Source organism: Euprymna scolopes, chromosome 17, assembly GCF_053919585.1.
Source record: "Euprymna scolopes isolate OS-2025 chromosome 17, ASM5391958v1, whole genome shotgun sequence".
Taxonomy (NCBI): domain Eukaryota; kingdom Metazoa; phylum Mollusca; class Cephalopoda; order Sepiida; family Sepiolidae; genus Euprymna; species Euprymna scolopes.
In genome coordinates, this window is record NC_136498.1 from 96,843,656 (window position 1) to 96,865,285 (window position 21,630).

At 31.5% G+C, this 21,630-nt stretch overlaps 1 protein-coding gene and 1 long non-coding RNA gene across 11 annotated transcripts in view; one reads left to right on the forward strand and one right to left on the reverse strand.

Moving 5' to 3' along the window:
- Nucleotides 1-21,630, reverse strand: part of LOC145296852 (uncharacterized) — a 345,814-nt gene that overhangs the window by 314,685 nt on the left and 9,499 nt on the right. The gene's annotated exons all lie outside the window — the stretch shown is intronic.
- Nucleotides 18,989-21,149, forward strand: LOC145296851 (transcription factor Jun-like). The gene has a single exon (XM_080142987.1). The coding sequence runs from the start codon at nucleotides 19,255-19,257 to the stop codon at nucleotides 20,167-20,169; it is 915 nt and encodes a 304-aa protein (XP_079999113.1). The 5' UTR covers nucleotides 18,989-19,254; the 3' UTR covers nucleotides 20,170-21,149.

A 21,630-nucleotide genomic window follows, 5' to 3' on the forward strand; every position in this document is an offset into this window, starting at 1 on the left:
AGTTTGGGATATAACATAAGGAGTTGAGCAGCAGGATGTCTGTTTATATTACACTTGAATTTCTGCATGTCAGTACAGTCGAGGAAGCAGGAACCCTGAAGGGAATTCCAAAGTCTAGCAGTTCTGGTATATACGTTCAGAGATTACAGTAAGACTATCTGCTGTAGAACAGGCTTGCCTAAATCCATATTGTTGGTCAGACAGAAGTTTAGCAACTGTAAAGTGCTAGACTAGAGCTTGATTAATTATAGACTCAAATATCTTGGCGAAGAGAGGAAGGAGGCTAATGGGATGATAATTTAATGAGACAGTTCTTTTACCAGAATTCTTATAAACTGGTACCACAGAAGCAGTTAGGAAAGCATGATTCATTAAGGCATTTGTTGAAAAGTTTGGAGAAAAATGGAGCAACTTCAGCAGAGCATTTTTTTAATAGTACAGCCGGGATGAGATTAAGTCCACATGCTTTTGAGGGGTCTAAGTTTTTTATGATATCATGCACTTGAGAAAGGGTGATTTTCAGATCATCTAGTGTGGTTTGTTTCTGCAGAGGAAAATCAGGGAGGGAGTAGTTTGCAGGATCCAATATAGAGTTTGAAGCAAACCGATTGGCAAGCATGTTAGCCTTCTTGGTTGCCATGCAAGCAACTTCATGACTGTTGGATAGTGGGGAGATTGTTGATTGCTCATTATTTACTACACTTGTAGATTTTCTAGAAATCATGAGTTTCTAATTTCTGCGCTTCAATACATTTTCTGGTAGTTCCAGTATATCCTCTCTTAGCTGTCGCTATTATTTTCTTACAATCAATTTTAGCTTCTATATACTTTTGTCTGTTTGTAATTCAAAATGGCCTCCGACTCTCTCTTTAACACGGTAAGTTCGGGAAAAGGTGTTATAAATAATAAACTAGACAAAATACTATTAAAAAACCACCGAATATATGTCAACCTATGTCACGGTAATATATATTGAGCGAGTTTCTAATAGTATTTTGTCTAGTTTTATATTTATAGTACCTTTTTCCAAACTTACCGTGTTAAAGAGAGAGTCGGGCGCCATTTTGAATTTTCCAATACATCGGTAAACACAGTATGTTTTTCGAGCTGAATAAACATGTTACATTAAATAAAAACACTGAAAACATATCCAGTTAGGTAGAAAAGTAACTTATCTTGCCTTTGATAACATTTATTTGTTATATATTTGTTTTTGACAACTTTTTCGAATCTAGGTGTACAGTAATACAAACTCCAATTTTTATATAATATTTTTCAGTCCGTTCTTTTAATAATAAATAAAACTTTTCACTGAGTATTTTCAAATATTTTAAAGTAAGCATTTTTCACGGCAGTGTTTTTTTGTTTTTTTTTCTACAATTGGTGAATTATCAATATATTATCACGGGGCGTAATTCATTTCTTTGAAATATATTTAAAACTTCAATTCTTTGTTTTTTTTTATAACATTTTAACCGTAAATAATTTACATAACGAGTTTGTTTTACTGTACACAGATTTGAAAAAGTTGTCAAAAAACAAATATATAACAAATAAATGTTATCAAAGCCAAGATAAGTTACAAAATGCCGATATTTTTCTTTTTAAAATATATTGATAAACATTGTATGATTTTTGAAGCGATTACACATTTTAAAGCGAGTAAAACCACTAAAAACCTTCCCAGATAGGTAGAAAAGTAAGTTATCTTGCCTTTGATTACATTTATTTGTGATATATTTGTTTTTCGACAACTTTTTCGAATCTATGTGTACAGTAATACAAACCTAAAATTTAATTTAACTTGAAAATAATATTTAAAATACACGTGTGTACACTGCACAAGCACCCTTATTATCATAATAATAATAATAATAATAATAAAACAACTAGTGTAGATGACATCGACTGGCGCCACACCATGCCAACTAGTTGTGAAGGGTCAGGGAGGATGGAAAGACTGAGGTGAGAGTGTACTGACCAAATCTTCACTGGAAGTGTGAAGTTCAAATCTGGTACCTTGAGGAGGCATTTTGTCACTCAAACCCCAGGAAACATCAATGGCTGATGCCAACGAGAAATCAGTGACAACGGCTGTTGCGATAACATGCAATCATCTGCACAAGTGGTCAAAAGGTGGAGAACACTGGAAATCTGGGGAGACTTGTCACTTGGTCTCCAGGGAACACCACAGGTTACTGTCAGTGAACAATCACTGATGATGGCTTGTGAGACAACTAATATGCTACACGTTTTGATGAAAAACATGGGGGAAAAATGGACATAGAAGAACAGAAAACCAAAACTTTAAATATAATTTCTGTATTTAAAGTAATAGTTATTTAAATATTTCAACATATAATCTTGTGGAGAAAATCCAGCTTCCCAATAAGGGGCATTCTGGATAGGAACAAAAATAATCTCAGTCATGAAAAATTTCTCCTCCACCGACCGAAGACAGAAAAGGTAAAGTGTAGCATCAAAACAGATACTACACTGATCTTGCTCCGAAGGCCAAAAAATATTTGTTTAATGTTTCTTTAATTGTTTGTTCCCTAAATTCATAATTCAGTTTTATCATTATTAAATTGTATATTGCTTTAAAATTACTTAATTTTACATAGATAATGTTTATATTTTACTTTGAATAAAGTTCAGTTTCAGTATGAATCGAACTGTGTTCCTTTTTCTTTTTAAAAACGTTTTATTGCTCTTTTTCAAATGGCCCTCATATAGTACTGACAGTCTGACAAATGTTACCTACATTGCCTGCAGACATTTTTCAGTTAACAGGCCTTCTTCTTACTCTCGGTGGCCGTGATATTAAAAACTTAGTTTTATATAAATTCAAATAAAGTTTATTTCGAAAACGTTTTTCTAAACATTTTTACCTAGAATATATTTAGCAAAATCTTTCAATTAAAATCTTTGTCATGTAAAATACTGTTGTATTGTATACTCAAGTATGAATTACATTTAACTAGAATAGTATTTTTAACAAAGGTAAAACAAATTTTATAATTAAATAATTATGATAAATAGAAATACTATTATTTCAGCAATTTCAAATCGATTAAGGGATACAATTTACCGTTAGCAAGAATTTATTTAGTTCTGTATGCAAAATGCAGGAATCCAATTTTTCATGCAGATCTTTTGGTCGATAAAGTAATTTAAAAGACTAAAAACATTTTCACAGAATTTCCTTGCATTTAATTTATTCTTAAATTGAAAATAGTTTTTTTGTTAAAACAATTAATCCCATGTAGTTGCCATCCCACTAGGATAAAGTTAGGCACAAGGACAATTGTAATGTGGGGAAAATCCAATACCCCAAAAGGGGCACTCTGGATTGAAACAAAAAATAAATTGCCTCAGTTTAGAGGGACGAGAATAGAATAGACTGATACAACACTTTGTTCCTAACTAAAAGGCGAATGTTCTGGGGGGGGGGACAGTAAAATACATGCTAAAAGCGGCTTATTTTTGTTTTTAAGATAAGCCCCCACACATTGAACCTAAAAATTATTTTAGGCTTATCCACGTTAAATCGTTTTTTTTTAATTTTAGTTTCGTCAAAACTAAACTTCACTTTCTATTAAATTAATCCTGACGGAAAAAAAAAATTGCATTCAATAAAAATTTCAAATCATTTTGAAAATTCTAAAGAAAAGTAATCTCATTACGTAGTGTAAAATGTAAGAGTCTGTGATGCGTCTTCAGTTTTGATAAAAGTCTATTCTGCAGAATTTAGGGGAGATTTTACCCAACAGGAGCAGTGTTACGTTTATTAATAGTATTTCTTTCAAAAGAAATTTTCAAGCGGCCTCTTGCAAATTTGGATCTAGGAAAAACAATAGACCGAGATTTAAAGTCTAATAGAACAATTAAAATTTTACTAAATACCTATCCAACGTTGCACGGGAATCGTTTTAACTTTCATTTTTGTTATATACTAGCAGGCTGCTTACCATTACCTGGTCGTAAAATACGCTTAAATATGATATTTTGATTCATGCAGATTTCATATTTATTATTATAGAGCCAATACTCTTGATTATTATATTGTACCCAATATATAGATGTGATTACAAAGACGGTGTCGTCAACTAAAACATATAGCTCTATTATTCCTTACCATCTGAGCTAACAACAGATGGATATCAGAACTTTAAAAATTAACTGACTTTAAATGTATATTTGCACACATGTTTAGTCGACATACTCCTGCCAAGGTCCATTTTTTTTTTCAATTTTGACCGTTTAGCAGCTATTTGTATCGGCTAAAAACCGCATCGAATTTGTTCCACAAGTTCTAAATACCCTATATATCAAGTTTTAAATCTAGACCAAAAATTGAAAGGAGTTTGGTTGAGACCGTTCCGCACACACATGCACACACAAAACGAAATAGAATTTTGAAAGTTAGTAATTGAACCAAACTATTATAATTTTAAGGCGATGTTTTAATAAAAGTATCAAATGTACATAGATTCCAAAACTTTTAATCTTTTATTTGCTAAGAATTTTAAAATTAGAAATTACTTTCTATTCTATAGTTTAAATGCCGATGCCGAATAATCATGAAATAATTCCATTTTTTTTTTTTTAATTATTAACAGATTAAAATAGCTTGCTTACAACAAAACCGAAAAGCATTCTGGTGGATTTAATTTCGTAATTGAATTCTTATAACGATTAGGAAATTTTCTGGTCATTACTTTACGCAATAACATTTTGACTCCAATAAAAAGTCGAATTATAGTAAATAGAAGCAAAATGTGCATATCACGTAGAAACGAGAAACTCAAGAATAGTCTCTCTCTCTCACACACACACACAAATATAGAGATTAAGATCAAAGAGATTTCACCAATAAAATCCGTAAAGAATCTAAACAAAAAGTTTGTAATTTGGTAAATGCTTTTTAGTGTTAGATGAGTGCCCGTGAGATTTTAGATTTTCTGATAAATAAGAAGTGTGTCCATAAACGAGAGAGAGAGAGAGAGAGAGAGAGAGAGAGAGAGAGAGAGAGAAAAAAAACAAATAGTAGCAAAGAATGTAATTTGAAGTTTGGTTCGTAATTTTTTTTCCTCTTTCTGCCCAGAAAATTAGCAATCATCAATTGATTACTCTGTATTTTCACACATAAGAACATTATTGATATTTACACTCGTTAGTCTGGAATAGATACATAAAACTGTCAAAAATTTTAAGGAAGTACATTTCTGTCAACATAAAAACGTTGTAAATGTAGTAGTGCTATTAATTGACAGGAAGTTGTGATGCCCGTGCGAGATTTAGAGAAACGGCGGCTAATTATTGGGTTATCTCCCTTTACTTGTTTTTCAAGTTTTTTTTTTTTTTTTCGAACATTTTAAGAAAAATATTAATTTCAAACAGTTGAATACTGTGATTTTCTTTTTTCTTTTAATCAATGATGTTTTGGTATTTATCTGGCTCCTTTCTTCTGTGACCTCCCAATTTGAAATAATTCCGAGATACAAGAACTTTTATAAATGAAGCTGAATATCGAAAGACACTGGGATTTCATTAATCAAATAACCTTTTGCCACATCCTACGCGTATGAAACAGTTGTTGGCGGTGATACGAACTTTGGATAGGTAGTTTTTAATTTGTCTTTCGGTAAAGATACGCGTAAGAAAAAGGTCTTAGTTTCTTTGAAATAAATAAGTGTGTATAAATTCTAAATGTAGTCTGGTCAATACGTCCGCAAAAAAATACAAAAAAGGTAAATACATATTTCAAATTAAGGAAAGAATAATTTCAGATGGGTATTTTTTCACATACACGAGACCAAAGGCATTAACCCATTAGGTGGCGCCTGAAGGAGAGGGTGTGTTTCAATAGCGCTCTTCGAAATTAATTTTTTTTTAATTACAGCGTTCAAACTTATATGCCGTAAAACCTTCTTTTATAAATTGTTGATGGTAAATTTGAAAGTTAAGGGTCCTTATTAAATTAGACGCGGACCTGAAAAATCTTGGCTCCTCTTTTTTATTTTCATTTTTTTTTTTTCAGCGAATTATTATCGAATGGGCACTAGTACCAGATTATTACAATTTTTTAAAGTCAATATTTAAATATTTGTAGGAGGTGCTCAATTTATAATGCAACGTAATGTAAACCGATCATCTACTTTAGAACAACTCGACGATTTTAGGTAAAATTTCGCGAATTTAGCCTTTTAAAAAAATTTAAAAAAATTCGAAATTAAAAAGTGGCTAAGCTACTTAATAAAAAGGCTAAATTAGCGTAATTTGGCCCGAAAATATCGAGTGGTTCTAAATGGGTGATCGATTTATTAGAACGTTGCATTATAAACTGAGCACCCCTTACAAATATTTAAATATTGACTTTTTTCATTTGTTTTTGATAATCTGGTAGACTAGTTCATTCGATAATAATCCATAGAAAAAATGGGGGGGGGGAGACGAAAATAAATAAAATAGAGAGGATGGCAAGATTCTTCATGTAGATATCCCAAACCAACATTTTGTTTTTATTATATAAATAAATAAAAATAAGGCGGAGTTGTATAACCATCACCCCCCCCCTTGCGTAATTTCTATACTGATAGTTTTTTTTTTTTTTTAATTTTTTCACTGGATTATTATTGATTTGACACTAATTAACCAAATTATGAAAAAAAAAAAAATCATTATTTCGACATTTGAAAGGGGTGCTCACTTTTTAGTTACAATGTTCTGGTAAATCAGTCACCCATTTTGTAACCAACAAAAACGCGAGTACATAAAAAAAACCATAGGAAGTAAAAATGACATGAGCCTCTACTGCATTTGTAAGTCAGAAATATTTTTGTTTCTCAAAGAAAAAAGAAAAGAATGAACATGGCTTTTGATTGTCTTTTATGAAACTAAAGTTTCGAGTGTTTTTGTTTTGTTTTTTTAACTTATTTAGTTTCTGGGGTTTTATTACTGTACACAGATTCGAAAAAGTTGTCAAAAAAACAAAAAACAAATATATAACACATAAATGTTATCAAAGGCAAGATAAGTTACTTTTCTACCTAACTGGATATGTTTTTAGTGTTTTTATTTAATGTAGCATGTTTAAAAAAATGTTTAAGCATTATTAATTTCACTAACATGCTGGAGAAATGTTTCATAATTTTCCATCCTGTTGTCAATTTTCATATCGTACGCCTCCCGATATATAGCTTCATCAACATGGGACTATCGTCCGAAGACACTACCGTGTTTAGAGACAGAGAAAAAAAAATGGGTGACCGATTTACCAAAACGTTGTAACTAAAAAGTGAGCACTCCTTTTAAATGTCGAAATGATTTTTCTTTTTTCAATTTTTTTTTTATAATCTGGTTAATTCGTGTCTAATTAATCCAGTGAAAAAATTTCAAAAAAACCTATCAGTATAGAAATTACGCATGGGGTGATGGTTGTACAACTCCGACAAAAATAACAATAAAAAATACTTAATGTAAGCTTGGTAAACAAATTTATTTTGGTAGCACAACCAGCCACCAAATTCATTATCGTATTGAATAATATGCTAAGAAATTTCAGCAATTTAAAAAAAAAAAAAGTTCGTTTACATTACTGATAAAGAGCATCCCATTACCGAGTGCATACGATAAAGTTTTTGTTTAACTACCGCATTTTCCGATTAAAAATGCACTTTTTGAAAAGTAGGCTGATTTGACGTTTCACGTAGGAAAACCGAACATTATCCAAAATATTCACGTTTGCGGAACATGAGACATCATCGAGCGGCAATTTTAAATTTATTTAAGAAAAAAAGGTGTGCTTTTTTTAGGGCAGTTAAATAAATAAAATTATAGCATTTTTTTCATTCGCTGCAAATGTGTTTACAACATTGTCTTGTACAAGTTTCTAACACACAGCAAATAAAAACATATTGAAACTGCTTTTAAACAAACTTTTCTTCCAAAGCAGGTGGGTTTGATGAAAAAAGATAGTTGTTCAAATATTTCCCGTCGCCCTAAAAGAGAAATTACTTTTTCATATTATGCACTAGGATTGTTTTGTATTTTGATAACTTCGACAAGGATTCAGCTAGCTGATGTTTGAAAGTAAACCGCTTTGAAGCACGTTTATTGTTAGGGTTTATCAAAATATCGGACATGCATAAAAGTTTAGGGTGGGTGCAAGTTCATTATGAAACTTTTTAACGTTTTGATTAATTGGATTCGAATCCAGTTGTTAAGCGATCACTTCGATGTGTCTTTTGAAACACGCGTTGTCAACAGACGGGCTACCTTGTCGGTGATTAATCGGAATGGAAATGGGATATGTTTTGTTATTGTCAGACTTTTTAAAATTTATAAAAATTGAAGTATGACCAATAACTATGAACGCAGAAAACCGACTTCAGTCAAATTTTCCAAGAAAAAAAGAAAAAAAAAAGAAAAAAAAAAAAACAAGAATGATTTTTCATCAAGGTGTTAAAAAATGGCAACTTTTAGCAAATATTTTTTATGCTTTAATTTGTAGTCAAAGTTCAAATTAATGGTTCATTGGTCATTGAAACACTTATCGATTAACCTAGGGAAATGGCTGTGCTGTGGCCTGTGCCCGCCACCTTAATCAAGGAGGAATGAAAATATCTTAAAGTAAACTCACATTTCCTCCAAAATTTCGATTAGTGGTTGTTTAATGTTTACGGGTTGATTTTGAAATTAAATAAAGCATGCCAATAACACAACGGGATTCTAAAAACATTGAAATAACGCTGGATGTATGGATAGAAAATGACAAAAATCTCATGGGAGAACCAACCGTGAGGTCTACTGTATTAACACACCTTCAATTTATGAGTAAAAATAAATAAAACAAACTGCAGTCTATATAAATAAAATAGTAGATATGTCTGTCTGTGTGTAAATATTTAATAGATAAACTCTTATAACAATGAAATTAACAGAAAATAGTAATCACACCGAATCTGGTTTATAACGAGTAAAATCTTTGTTTGGATGACTGAATAATTCGTATAGAAATATGTCGGCCAGTTGGTCATTTCAACTTGACGACATATTTTTATTCTTTCAACGTATGCCTAAATTCAATCTATTTATTCAAGTCGTTTAATCTGGTTATTTTGACAGAGAGCATTCGAAATCACCAGGTAAATCAAAATCGCGAAATATGAAACGTCGGGCATATGAAACGAAACATGTATTCGGCTATTGAAAGTTTATTTAAGTGGAATTTGAATAAAAATAAATAAATAAAATCGACTTTTTTTTTTTCATCTCTTTTCCAACTATTTATTAAGTATGAAAAAGTGGTAAAAAAAGCAATAACAAACAAATGTAATCAAAGGCCAGATAAGTTACTCTTCTACCTATCTGAATAAGTTTTTAGTCACTTTGTGGTCAACAAATGATCGCTACTGAACACTTACATAGATTTTTTTTTTACCTAAATCTTTGTTTTTCCGACTAATAAAATAAATAATAAAATCAACTTTTTTTACCGAAATATTTTGCATTTAAAGAGAAGTTGAATAAAAATAAAATATTACAAACGAAAAGGAAGTTATGACTAGATACGTTCGTTTGTTTAATTTAAATTAAAATTCTTGTGAAATGAAATTTATTTTATTTATTTTTTTAAAGTTTTTCTATGGATTACATTTATTCAAAAAGTTTCAAATTTACAAAAATCGATTTTATTATTTTAATTCAAATTCCACTTAAATGAAAGATTCTCTTTCAATAGCCTGGACGCATGTTTCGTTTCATATTTCGCAATTTTGACTTACCAGCTGATTTCGGACATACTTTTTTCGAGCGCTCTCGGTCAAAATAGCCTTAAATCTTTTCTTACCTATCTCTCCATGCCTACATTGGTAGGAGCCGTAAATGTTTTGGTTTCGATTCTAACTGATGGCACCCAAGTTATTAAAAAACAAAGCAAAAAAAAAAAAACTTGATTTATATATATATACACACACACACTTCGGTAGAAAATTAACTCCATAATATTAAATATGAAATCTGCATAAATTAAAATATATTTAAGCGTATTTTACGCCCGGGCAAGCCCTACCTCCCACTAGTAAAATAAACAATTCTGACTGCTGACTACATGAGCAAAAGAATCGCAAATATTCACGACTCCCCACTTCTGTTTTAAATATAAGATAATAATAAAAAATATAATCATTTGAATTTTCAATGGTATTTTGAAATATTTTATCTATTTTAAATTTTCTAAGATTTAATTTTTTTAATGCCAAAGACAAAAAAAAATCTATAAAAAACGCAATATAAGTGAGCAATAGTTGTCACAATTAATTGATCCCATATATCGTCTATTTTATTGACGCTTTTTCACAATACAAAAAACAATTTGTTATCAATCTCCACAACTAAGAATATCTTGACCTTTTTGGCGAGGAGTATAATATATAGCATCTGTTCTAATACTTCATCTGTTTTGTCCTCGGTCATTACAGGAGAAATCCTTCCAAATTAAAATTTTATCCCAACCCAGAGTATCCCTTTTTGGGGCGCTAGATTCCCCACATTAACTGATCTTGTACCCCCCCCCCGCAGCCCCACACTCACGAAGAAACAAACATATGCATTAGTCCCTATTTGCTTAAAATTACCGCGTTTTTTTTGTTTTTTTTTTTGCTTGTTTTTGTTTTCCAAATAGAAAGAGACCCATAGACCATTGTTATTTTTTTTTTTCAAGTCCAGCAGTCTTATTTGCACATTTTTTTCTTTTAAATAAAAAAGGTAGAGAACTAGAGTAATGTCAATTTCATATTTAGGAGTTACTGTATAATGGAAAAAAAATGGTTAGGCGTGGAGTGAGTACTACTCCACTGGAGTAGTCCGTTTGCAAGGAAACTCCGATTCTCAAAGTATTTCCATGAAAAAAAAAAAAAAAAAAACACCGAAGAGAATTTCTTGAAAATATTTAAGAAAGTATTTTTTTCCGATTAAAATTACCCCCGCCACGAACGGATAATAATACGTCCCATCAGCCAAAGTGCCCCCTTGCCAGTTTCTATAATAATCTATTACCTCACCTGGCGATCACATCGGCAGTTGTATCGTTTTTATCACGCGTTTTCAAGGCGGAGCAATTAAGTAGTGGATTTTATTTTACAAGATAAAGAAAGACTGGTGATAATAGCCACCTTTTTAGAGTGGCCAGAGAAAATACAGTTGTTTGCGGTCATCAGATGGTAGTCGTGAACAAACGTACGTCGCCTGCGAGGAATATATATATATATATATATATATATATATATATATATACACATCCTTTTTAATGCTTAAAAATAATTTAGTTCAAAATAAAATTCCTATGCTTTTTGTAAACTTGTCGGTTCTTTAATACATAGAGAAGCGGAAGCGTGATAAAGTTTACCTTAGGAGCACGGAATAATCATTAATATTTTTAATGCTATACATTTATTTTTGTTTTTACTATCATGACCTTTTAAAATGCAAAAGTAATTTTGAAGCCTTTAAACTGGAGAATAGAAAGTAGTGAATAGCATTAAAGTTTAAAAACAAATGTCATACGGTTCATTTACACCCCTAAATTAAAACATCAATTTACCACGTGTCCCGTCAAAAGGGAATCACCATTTGAAAGAATCTGAAAATGTGTTTAAATATACAAAAATAATGTGTCCTTAATGTTCTGATGACGTAAACACAAAGAACATATGGTATTATGTTTGTAAAGATGAGCCTGGAGCCTTTGATTTGAGTTTCAATAGCTATTATCAGAGAGAGCGCAAATATTACTAACTTGACCACCAGACTGGTATAGTAATATAGTATATATGGTATAGTAATATAGTATATATGGTATAGTAATATAATATATATGGTATAGTAATATAGTATATATGGTATAGTAATATAGTATATATGGTATAGTAATATAATATATATGGTATAGTAATATAGTATATATGGTATAGTAATATAGTATATATGGTATAGTAATATAATATATACAAATTTGTTTCACGGTAACATTGGCCGATGTGTACTTGTACTGATTTGCCTCCCCACGGTGATAAGAGTTAGACAAGTTCCCCAAATTGAAGTACTCTGAATTGAGACAAAAAAGAAAAAAAAAAAGAGTCTCAGTTTAGAAAGATTTCTCCTTCACTGATTGAGGAGAGAATAGGTGAAATGCACTATCAGAACATCTGATCGTAGCCAATGGCTCGAATTAACTTTGCGTTAAGATGGACGAAAGTTAGAATGTCCAAACCCGGGAAACCTATTTAACACACATACACAAGCGTTCCCACATGTCGAGTCCGAAGAACACATGCCTGCTTGTTGATTGTCTAAAGGATCCAGTAAACATTCATTTTTAATGGGTTTATCATAAAAAAAACCAATAACTTTCAAGGACTCAAATAAGTAACACGCGATTCTTACTATTTCATCTTTAAGTGATCAGAAAAAAATAATTCAACGCCGCAGCGTCATCAGATTTTAAAATAGATTCGTTACTTTTTTTTCATCTACTACCCATAATTTTAGCTTTAAGCTTAACGACAAAAAAAAAAACAAAAAAAACAAAAAAAAAACAACAACGAAAAACCCCGAAAACATTCAACCAAATGATACGTGCATGTTTCAGGTGTCAAATAGCCATCACCCGAAAAATGTTATTAAAATGTCTTAAAATAATCCAATACCCAATTTCGTTTAATGCCCTCTCTTCGTCTGTTGCTTGAATTTCATAAACATATAATTCATTAATGAAGTGAAATCTCGGCGTAAAGGCATTTTCCAATTAAATTTCAGTATAAATTGATTTTTAATATATATTTGGTCGACGTAGATGATTATTAATAACAATAATAATATTACTATTATTATTATTATTATAATAATATTACTACTACTAATAATATTACTATAATGATAATATTACTATTATTATAACAATAATATTACTATTATTATTATAATATTACTATAACAATAATATTACTATTATTATAATATTATAATAATAATATTACTATTATTATTATAATAATATTACTATTATTATAATATAATAATAATAGTAATATTATTATTATAGTAATATTACTATTATTATAATACTATAATAATAATAATAATAATAATAATAATAATAATAATGATAACAACAACAAACAAACAAACAAAACAAATCATCCACATGCGTTACTGCTGTGGACCTCGGGCTTAAATGTTTGCTGTTCAGCTTCTAGGTAGTCTATCATTCCAAGTCGTGGAAGGATAGACTTAACCACTCGTTAAGGAGGCTGTGAGATTGATTTATTGCTGGTCATTTGAAAGGTAATACTGGGATATGCTGATAGGACTCGACCACAACTCTTGTAACCATCAGGAATCCTCCCCATTTTGGTTTACTTAAACGGACAGTGTCACATAAAAAAAAAAAAAAATCCCCAAAACATTCCATGACAAACATACATAACAGCAACTCATTCGTTTTCTCTATTTTTATTTTGACGGATATCTTTTTTTGTTCAATAAAATGAGAAAATTACAACAAGCAAAGCTTTAAACAAAACATTATACATCTTTATTTTAAAAAAATAGTTTATTTTCTTTGACAAAAGCAAAAGATATTTGTCAATACAATTCTATTTAATTATGTAAATCGAATACCATAATTCCGAGTTAACGTGAGCACACATAAAATGAATCTTATCGTTTGCACATTGTCATGTTTATATTTAGAATAAAAACGGTAAGGAACGAAATTCCCGCCTTGTTTTCAAGCGGTTTGCAACAGATTTTACTTTAACTGCTATCACTGCAACACCTAAACGCGCGAGCGGGCGTGTGTGTGTGTGTGTGCACGCGCGTGTGTGTGCTAGAAACCCCAAAATAAACAAAACCGTTTTAACTTTTAGCAACTATTCGATTAGCAGTTGTATGTATCATTAACATTCAGTTAACGATAATTCATTTGATTGCCATCATTTCTTACAGAAAACACAAAAACACAGACGAAACAATACTAAAAAACAAAAATTAGTTTCTTCCATCGTATTTTAAATATTCTTTCCAGTTTGCTTTTATAATCAGTGTAAAAACAGACTACGCATTTACAAGTTAAAAACAAAAGGGTCAATGAATGATACGATAAAGACAGTCAAAGAATATCTGCTTCAATTAGTCTTAGATGGAGTATAATCGACAGTTTAAAGGCTTGAATTTAGCACAACAAAATAATCGTCGTTCTGGCCATTTTTAATTAACTTGGACAAAAAACAAAACGCAGAAATCTGTTTAATTCATAATTATGCAACTTTCAAAAGATATTTTGAAGGCTTTACACTGTTGATTAGAAAGTAATTTCTGCTTGCAGACAAAAAATTGGTTAATCTGGCAACTATACCCAGTGAACCAAGTGCAAAAAAGATTCAGACAAATGCATTTAAAGGGACGGTTAGAATCTTAAAATGGTCTCCTGGTTGGAATATACAAGATAGCGGGTGAACATCTGGTATCCGGGAGGATGCCTCATCCCCGGCTTGACAACAAATTTAACAAAAACACAAAAGCAAAAAAACAAAAGCAAAAAAACAAAACAAAAAAACACCGAATCAAAAAATAAAATATTAAAAATCGAATAAATTAAGTAGTAAATATTATAGTAATTAAGGTTTCGTTTCATACTTGTAATGAAATAATTAGCGCAAAAAAAAAAAAAAAAAAAAAAAGCAATCATTTGGAGGGGGAGACAATTTTTTTAAGGTGATTGACTACAATTTTCTTCGGACTATTGTCTTCTTCAAGGTTGATATTTCAATTTGTATATCGACCGATGGTGCCCGCCCCAGCTCCACCAGGCTTCTCCAAGTCTATTGTTCATTTTTATATATTTGATGTATTTTAAATATTGTTATTTGCGTATGTTATTGTAGTTTCTGAATCCGTTAAAACAATTTTAAAGTTTATTTTTAATTCATGGAAACAAAGATGGACACACGGAGAAAAAATGTATTAGAAAAAGAAAGATGAACGTTGATGAAAAAATAATTTAAAAAAATCTTAATTTACTTTTCAAAATAAAATTAACACGTGCTGTGACGTCACAAAAATACGTCTGCTTTGAGTAAATTTAAAAACTAAAATATTAATAAAACTGCACTTAATTTCAAGGTGAATTCTTTGTTTTAAATGTTTACTTTTAAAAACTAAATCAGAAAGTAGTTTATTTGTAGAATTCAAACTAAAAGGAATTATTAGTAATAATCTTTGAAACCAGCTGACATGGTCGGACACAAAAACAGTAAATAAAGATTGTTTGTATTGTTCGATTTAACTTCATGATAAAAAAAGAAATACAGAGTTCAAGAAAAAACGACATGTTAATATAATAAAATGATTAAAAATAGATTTAAAGAGATATTGGTTTATATAGACTTCAGATCATTCGATTTATGTGCGCACTGCACAGACAGCAGTATTGTTGTTTACATTTCTTACAGACAGCATGCTCTAACGTCATCAATATAAACTGAACTAAATCACGTAAAGACCTTCACACACACGCACGGTTTTAGTTAATACAACTTTTGATAAGTAAAAAATTATGTAGTTCCTATTTACAATGCCTCCCCACGGGACAGAGTTAGACACCAGGGTCGTTTTTTAATGTGGAGAAAAGGAACAAAAATAAAAATTGTCTCAGTTGTGAAGGATTTCTCCTCCACTGACAGAACAAGAAATTGAAGTGCAGCCTGCAGCATCTGAAGAACAGATACTACACTTTGATCTTGTCCCGAAGGCCAAGTAATTGTTATGTAGTTATAAAATAATTTCTTGCATCGCATCTGACTAAATTTGACACTTGTGTGTTTACTTTTTCCAACATTGGACATCTATAAGTGCCAATTATACAAAAGAATTTAAGAGAAATGTTTGGTCAGAATTTGGCAAATAATACAATTTTATTTTCCATGAGTTAAAAAAAACAACAACAAAAAAAAAACTTTAAAATAGGTAAAGTAGGTATTTTCTGTTTTTCTTTTGTTATTTTTAGAAGAGAAAAACCCAAGTTAATTTTATTTTCTATTTCTTTTGATATTAAGTGGTAAGAAATTTAGGTACTTTGTAGAATACGGATCGTGTTGAAATAATTTATTATTCAGAAACCTATTCTTAATGCAGAGCGTTTTTTAAAAAACTATTTTGTACTTCCACCTAACAATTTAAAAGATATGGTAAAAGTTGAAAATTCTATTATATATATATCGGACTGAATATTACACAAGTACTGAAATTTATTTTCTAATTTTGATAGTTAATTATCGAAAAACATCATTAAGATTTTTTTAATGAAACTATTTTATAAAGAGATCAACTGATAAAATAGCCAAAAATATGATATAAAATCAAAATAAGTTTTAGTGAACACAATTCATCCACAAACAATGGCCAGTGACTTTTTATCTGAGAGTACATAACATGAGTTGGAACAATTACATTGAAAGCATTGCCAAGGCCGCTGTGAAGAAGGTAGGCTCTCTCTACCGTGCTAGAAAACTACTAACACCCGAAAGTATCCTGTACTTCTATAAGGCCACCATTCGCCCATGTATGGAGTATTGGCAATACTCCATACATGGGCGAATGGTGGCCTTATAGAAGTACAGGATACTTTCGGGTGTTAGTAGTTTTCTTTCAATACTCAGTATTGCTGTCACATTTGGGCTGGTGCATCCACTGCATCTGCTACTAGTCCTAGACAAAGTTCAAAAGAGAGTCGCCAATCTGATAGGTCCTGAACTGGCATCTAAGCTTCAGCCTCTGTCCCATCGACGAAACGTTGCATCCCTCTGCCTGTTCTACAAGTATTTTAATGGTGAATACTCTGGCGAACTGCAGACACTTGTGCCCCCATGACGTAGACACCCTCGACAAACCCGACAGGCAGCTAAATCCCACCCCCACACTGTAGAGATCCCTAGATGTAAAAGATCTTTCTACTCCAGTAGTTTCTTCCCCAGAACCGCTAGACTCTGGAATTCCATTCCAGGTCCCTGCTTCCCCAACTGTACTGACATGCAGAAGTTCAAGTGTAACGTGAACCGGCATCTTGCTGCCCAAATCCCAACATAGTACCCCAGTAGTTGTTGCCCCATACACCAAAGTGGCAATGTGCCTTGTTTGGGGTGAAAAATAAATAAATAAATAAATAAATAAAATAAATAAATTAAAAAAAAAACAAAAACAAAACAATTTCTATGAAAATAATCTGGGTTTGTATTACTGTACACATAGATTCGAAAAAGTTGTCAAAAAACAAATAAATGTTATCAAAGGATAGAAAAATTACTTTTCTACCTAACTGGATATGTCTTCAGTGTTTTTATTTAATGTAACATATTTATTCAGCTCGAAAAACATACTGTGTTTATCGATGTATTGGAAAATTCAAAATGGCGCCCGACTCTCTCTTTAACACGGTAAGTTTGGGAAAAGGTGTTATAAATATAAAACTAGACAAAATACTGTTAAAAACTCGCTCAATATATATTACTGTGACATAGGTTGCCATATATTCGGTGTTTTTTTATAGTATTTTGTCTAGTTTATTATTTATAACACCTTTTTCCGAACTTACCGTGTTAAAGAGAGAGTCGGGCGCCATTTTGAATTTTCCAATACATCAGTAAACAATGTATGGTTTTCGAGCTGAATAAACATGTTACATTGAATAAAAACACGAATAATATATCCAGTTTGATAGAAAAGTAACTTATCTTGCTTTTGATAACATTTATTTGTTATATATTAGTTTTTTTGACAACTTTTTCGAATCTATGTGTTAACCCTAAAAATATTTTTTGATCATTTTATCATTTCTTTTTTACATTAATTCACATTTGTATTTTTTTATATAAAATTAAACATTGATATCTAAAAAAAATTCAAAAATTTTATAATTTAATATGATACTATATTTTTAGTCTAGAAAATTTACAATTTGTGATGAAAGTTAAAAATAAATTTTTAATTGTTTGTATGAAAACTAAAGTTAAAACAGTTTCAAATTGCATGGGACATTTTTTGGCGAGTTAATCAAAATATGAAGTGTAAACACTGAGGAGTAAAACACAGGAAAAACAAATGATTTTTAAACGAAGATAGTTTTCTTATAAACAACAAAGTAAAAATAATACAGACTAAAAGAAGTTTAAACAACTTTTTAAAAGTTCTAAAAAGGAAGAAATTGTAATTTTTCTGTCTGTTTTAAAAAGAGAAATAGAAAAAATATGAAAAATAAAAGTTCAAGAAAATGAATATTAAACTAGAATAGTAGCAAAAAAAAGAAAAAGGAATACTTCCGTTTGTGTACTTGTAATCAGGATACTACTTCGTACTTACAATACCTACTAAAGAGACCCCCCCCCCATTCGTGCGTGTGTGCAAAGTATTCCTCTATCCAGGAGGAGAAGGGGTAGAGACAATTGCTACTACTATACTGAAGTTTTAACATCTAGCAGTAGTACCTGCTATAAGAAAATTACAACTTATGGTCGCTACGACTATCGGTCGTACGTCAAGTTAGAGAAAGAAAGAGTTAGAGTTCACTGGGTACGGGGAGAATAAGTCTTTCATTACAGAGAGTGGGTAAGTGTATTTCTGTATGCGTGAAAGCGGACTTTTTCTAAAGTTTGTGTGTGTATATGCGCGCCTCACTTCGAGCGCAACTCTCAATCTATGTGAGCTCGCGTGTGTGTGTGTGGGCACTGCACTGTCCATATAAGGAAAACTTACTACGCAGTAATGCAGCCAGTGTCAGTGACGTAGAGCGCCTTACTACTGAATGCTCCAGTCTGAGTGGCCTTCGTTTAAAAAAAGCCGACCAATCAACGGCCAAGATTCAACCTAAGAAGTGATGTCATCTTTAACCAATCAGAGAGCTTCCTGGTGATGTCATTTTATTTTTAGGAGATGACTCATAAGAATAAAAGGAGTTGGGGTTAGTGTTTAGATTCAGATCACGTTTTGAAATAGCATCGAAAAGACAGGAACAGTTTTTATATTTTCATGATCAGTGAATAGGACTTCATACGAATTTCTCGGCAACGTAGTTTGACTCTTTCTGGAGGAGATATTTATACTTCTGTTTTCGCAAAGCTTCCTTTGTTGGATTTTTTTTTTTTTAACAGTACAGACTGATATATTTTTTTATTCTAAGTTTGCGCGCTACACACAAAAATGGAGACCACATTTTACCACGACGAATGTCATCCAAGCAACGAGTCCCTAAAAAGGCTAAAAAAGTCCATGACTTTGGACTTTACTCCGGGTGTAAGCAGTACGAAACCAGCAAAAATAAATAATTTACTTCAGTCGCCCGATTTGAACCTGCTGAAACTAGCCTCGCCCGAATTGGAAAGAATGATTATACAGGCGAATGGAATGGTGACCACAACACCGACCCCAACTCAATTTCTGTGCCCAAAATTTGTGACTGAAGAACAAGAAGCCTATGCCCGGGGATTTGTGGATGCCTTAGCAGAATTGCACAAAAGTTACGGCGAAGAAAAAAATTCAACATCACCTCCACCCATTTTTCCGAACGGGAGATTCCCAACTTTTCCATATTCTCAAACGTCGAATGATGGGAACAGCAATAATCACGGACATGGGTTGAACACTATGTCGGTGGCCGATACAAATCTCGTAAACGGCCGGCTTTCGACAAATTCTCAGCCACCTGTGTTAACTTCATTACAATCGGGTACCACCACAGTAATACCAATAATGTCCACCCATTCTTCTGTCAGTTCAAACGACGAAGGCCGTCTCGTGAAACTGAAGGAAGAACCACAAACTGTTCCATGCTTGGGCAGCACGCCGCCACTCTCGCCGATAAACATGGAATCCCAAGAAAGAATAAAGTTGGAGAGAAAAAGAGCCAGAAACCGAATCGCAGCTCGAAAGTGTCGGACGCGGAAACTCGAAAGGATAGCAAGACTGGAAGAACGAGTAAAAGAACTTAAGGACCAAAATTCGGAACTGTCCCAATTATCTACCACCCTCAGGGACGATATCTGCAAACTTAAACAACAAATCATAGAGCACGTCAACAGTGGATGTCGGATACTGAACAATCATAATCTCATGTGATTTCATATCAACATCTCCCATTCTTAAATTAAAAAATTTTTTTTTTAAATTCATGTAACCGTGAACATTTGTCCAAGACGCGCTTCTTACCTCTGAATTGTGGAAAACTTGCAAAATTTGCCAGTGTCCGCGAAGCCGGTTTAAAAGAGCATCATATTATGATCGAAAGAAAATAATTTAATGCTAAACAAATATAAGCTCATTTTTGTTTTTAAAGAAAAGTTAACGAATTCAGGAGATTTACCCACCCATGAATCGAAGAAAAAGATGTTTTGTTTTTTTTTCATTATTTATTTTGGCTAAAAAAAAATGTAAACAAAAAAAAAAGTTAATGAACTTTTATCTGATCTTCCCATTAAATTTTTTTTTTTTTTTTACCACACACAAATCTATTTATTTGTCTTTCATCAAAATAACTTTTCTGGACGTTGACTAAATTAACTTTCTAAAGAAAATTGAGCTTTAAAAGGAAAAAAAAAGTCTTGGTCTAAATTTTGTTGAGGTTTGCGGATATTTGAGAGCAACCCTTACTTCATCACAGTAAGTGCTCTTATTAAAAACTGACGGATGCAAAACTAAAACAACTTCTGATGTGATATTTTGCAAGCAGTCTGAAGTTAATGTTTTTCCCTAGTCCGCCCGGTCGACTCCTCAAGTTTTTAAATTTTTTTTACGTCTTCGAGAATTGTTTTAGCTGTTGACCAGCTATGCTTTTCTCGGCCAGCCTGGTTATCATTCGATTTTTTAAGTCCACACAAGGTTTTCTGCACAGACTGGACTCTTAATGAACTCGCCCCGACGACAGTTTTGTAAATTTTGATAAACTGTACATAAAAAAAAAAGACTCAATAACAGGTGCTGCAACTTTCATGATGCAAGACTACTGTATATAATTGAGGTTTTATCCATCTAATTTTTCTACTAGAAAAATTATATATTTATTACTTGTACAGACATTAAATCTTTTTCATTTAAAATCACTTTTTTCTCATCGTCTTATCTATTTTTGATTTAGATTACATTTTGTTTGTTGGAGTAAATATATACAAAGTTTATAAAATCTCAACGGTTTCATGTAAGGGAGGTAACTTCATTAATCGTTTTCGAATTATTTTCGAATTATTTTAAGTATATTTTTTTCCGGATAAAATAAATTTACCTCTTTAAAATTTAGTCATAAGATCAGAAAAAAATTTGTTTATATCGATTTTTATTAAAATCACTCCAACAAATCTTAAATGTAATCTAAACCAAATGTAATTTTTTAAAGTCTTAACATTTCTCGTAAAGAGAAATATATTAGCTTTTTTTTTTTTAATAGAATTTCAAAGCTGCTGTATTTTACTTTAATAATTTTTCTTTAAAGTGAAATCCAGCATAAGCGTAGTTTTTTTTTTTTTCGTGTGTTAGTTTTCTGAAATAAGCAACGATATGACCCCCCCCCCTCGCTTCCCCCAACTA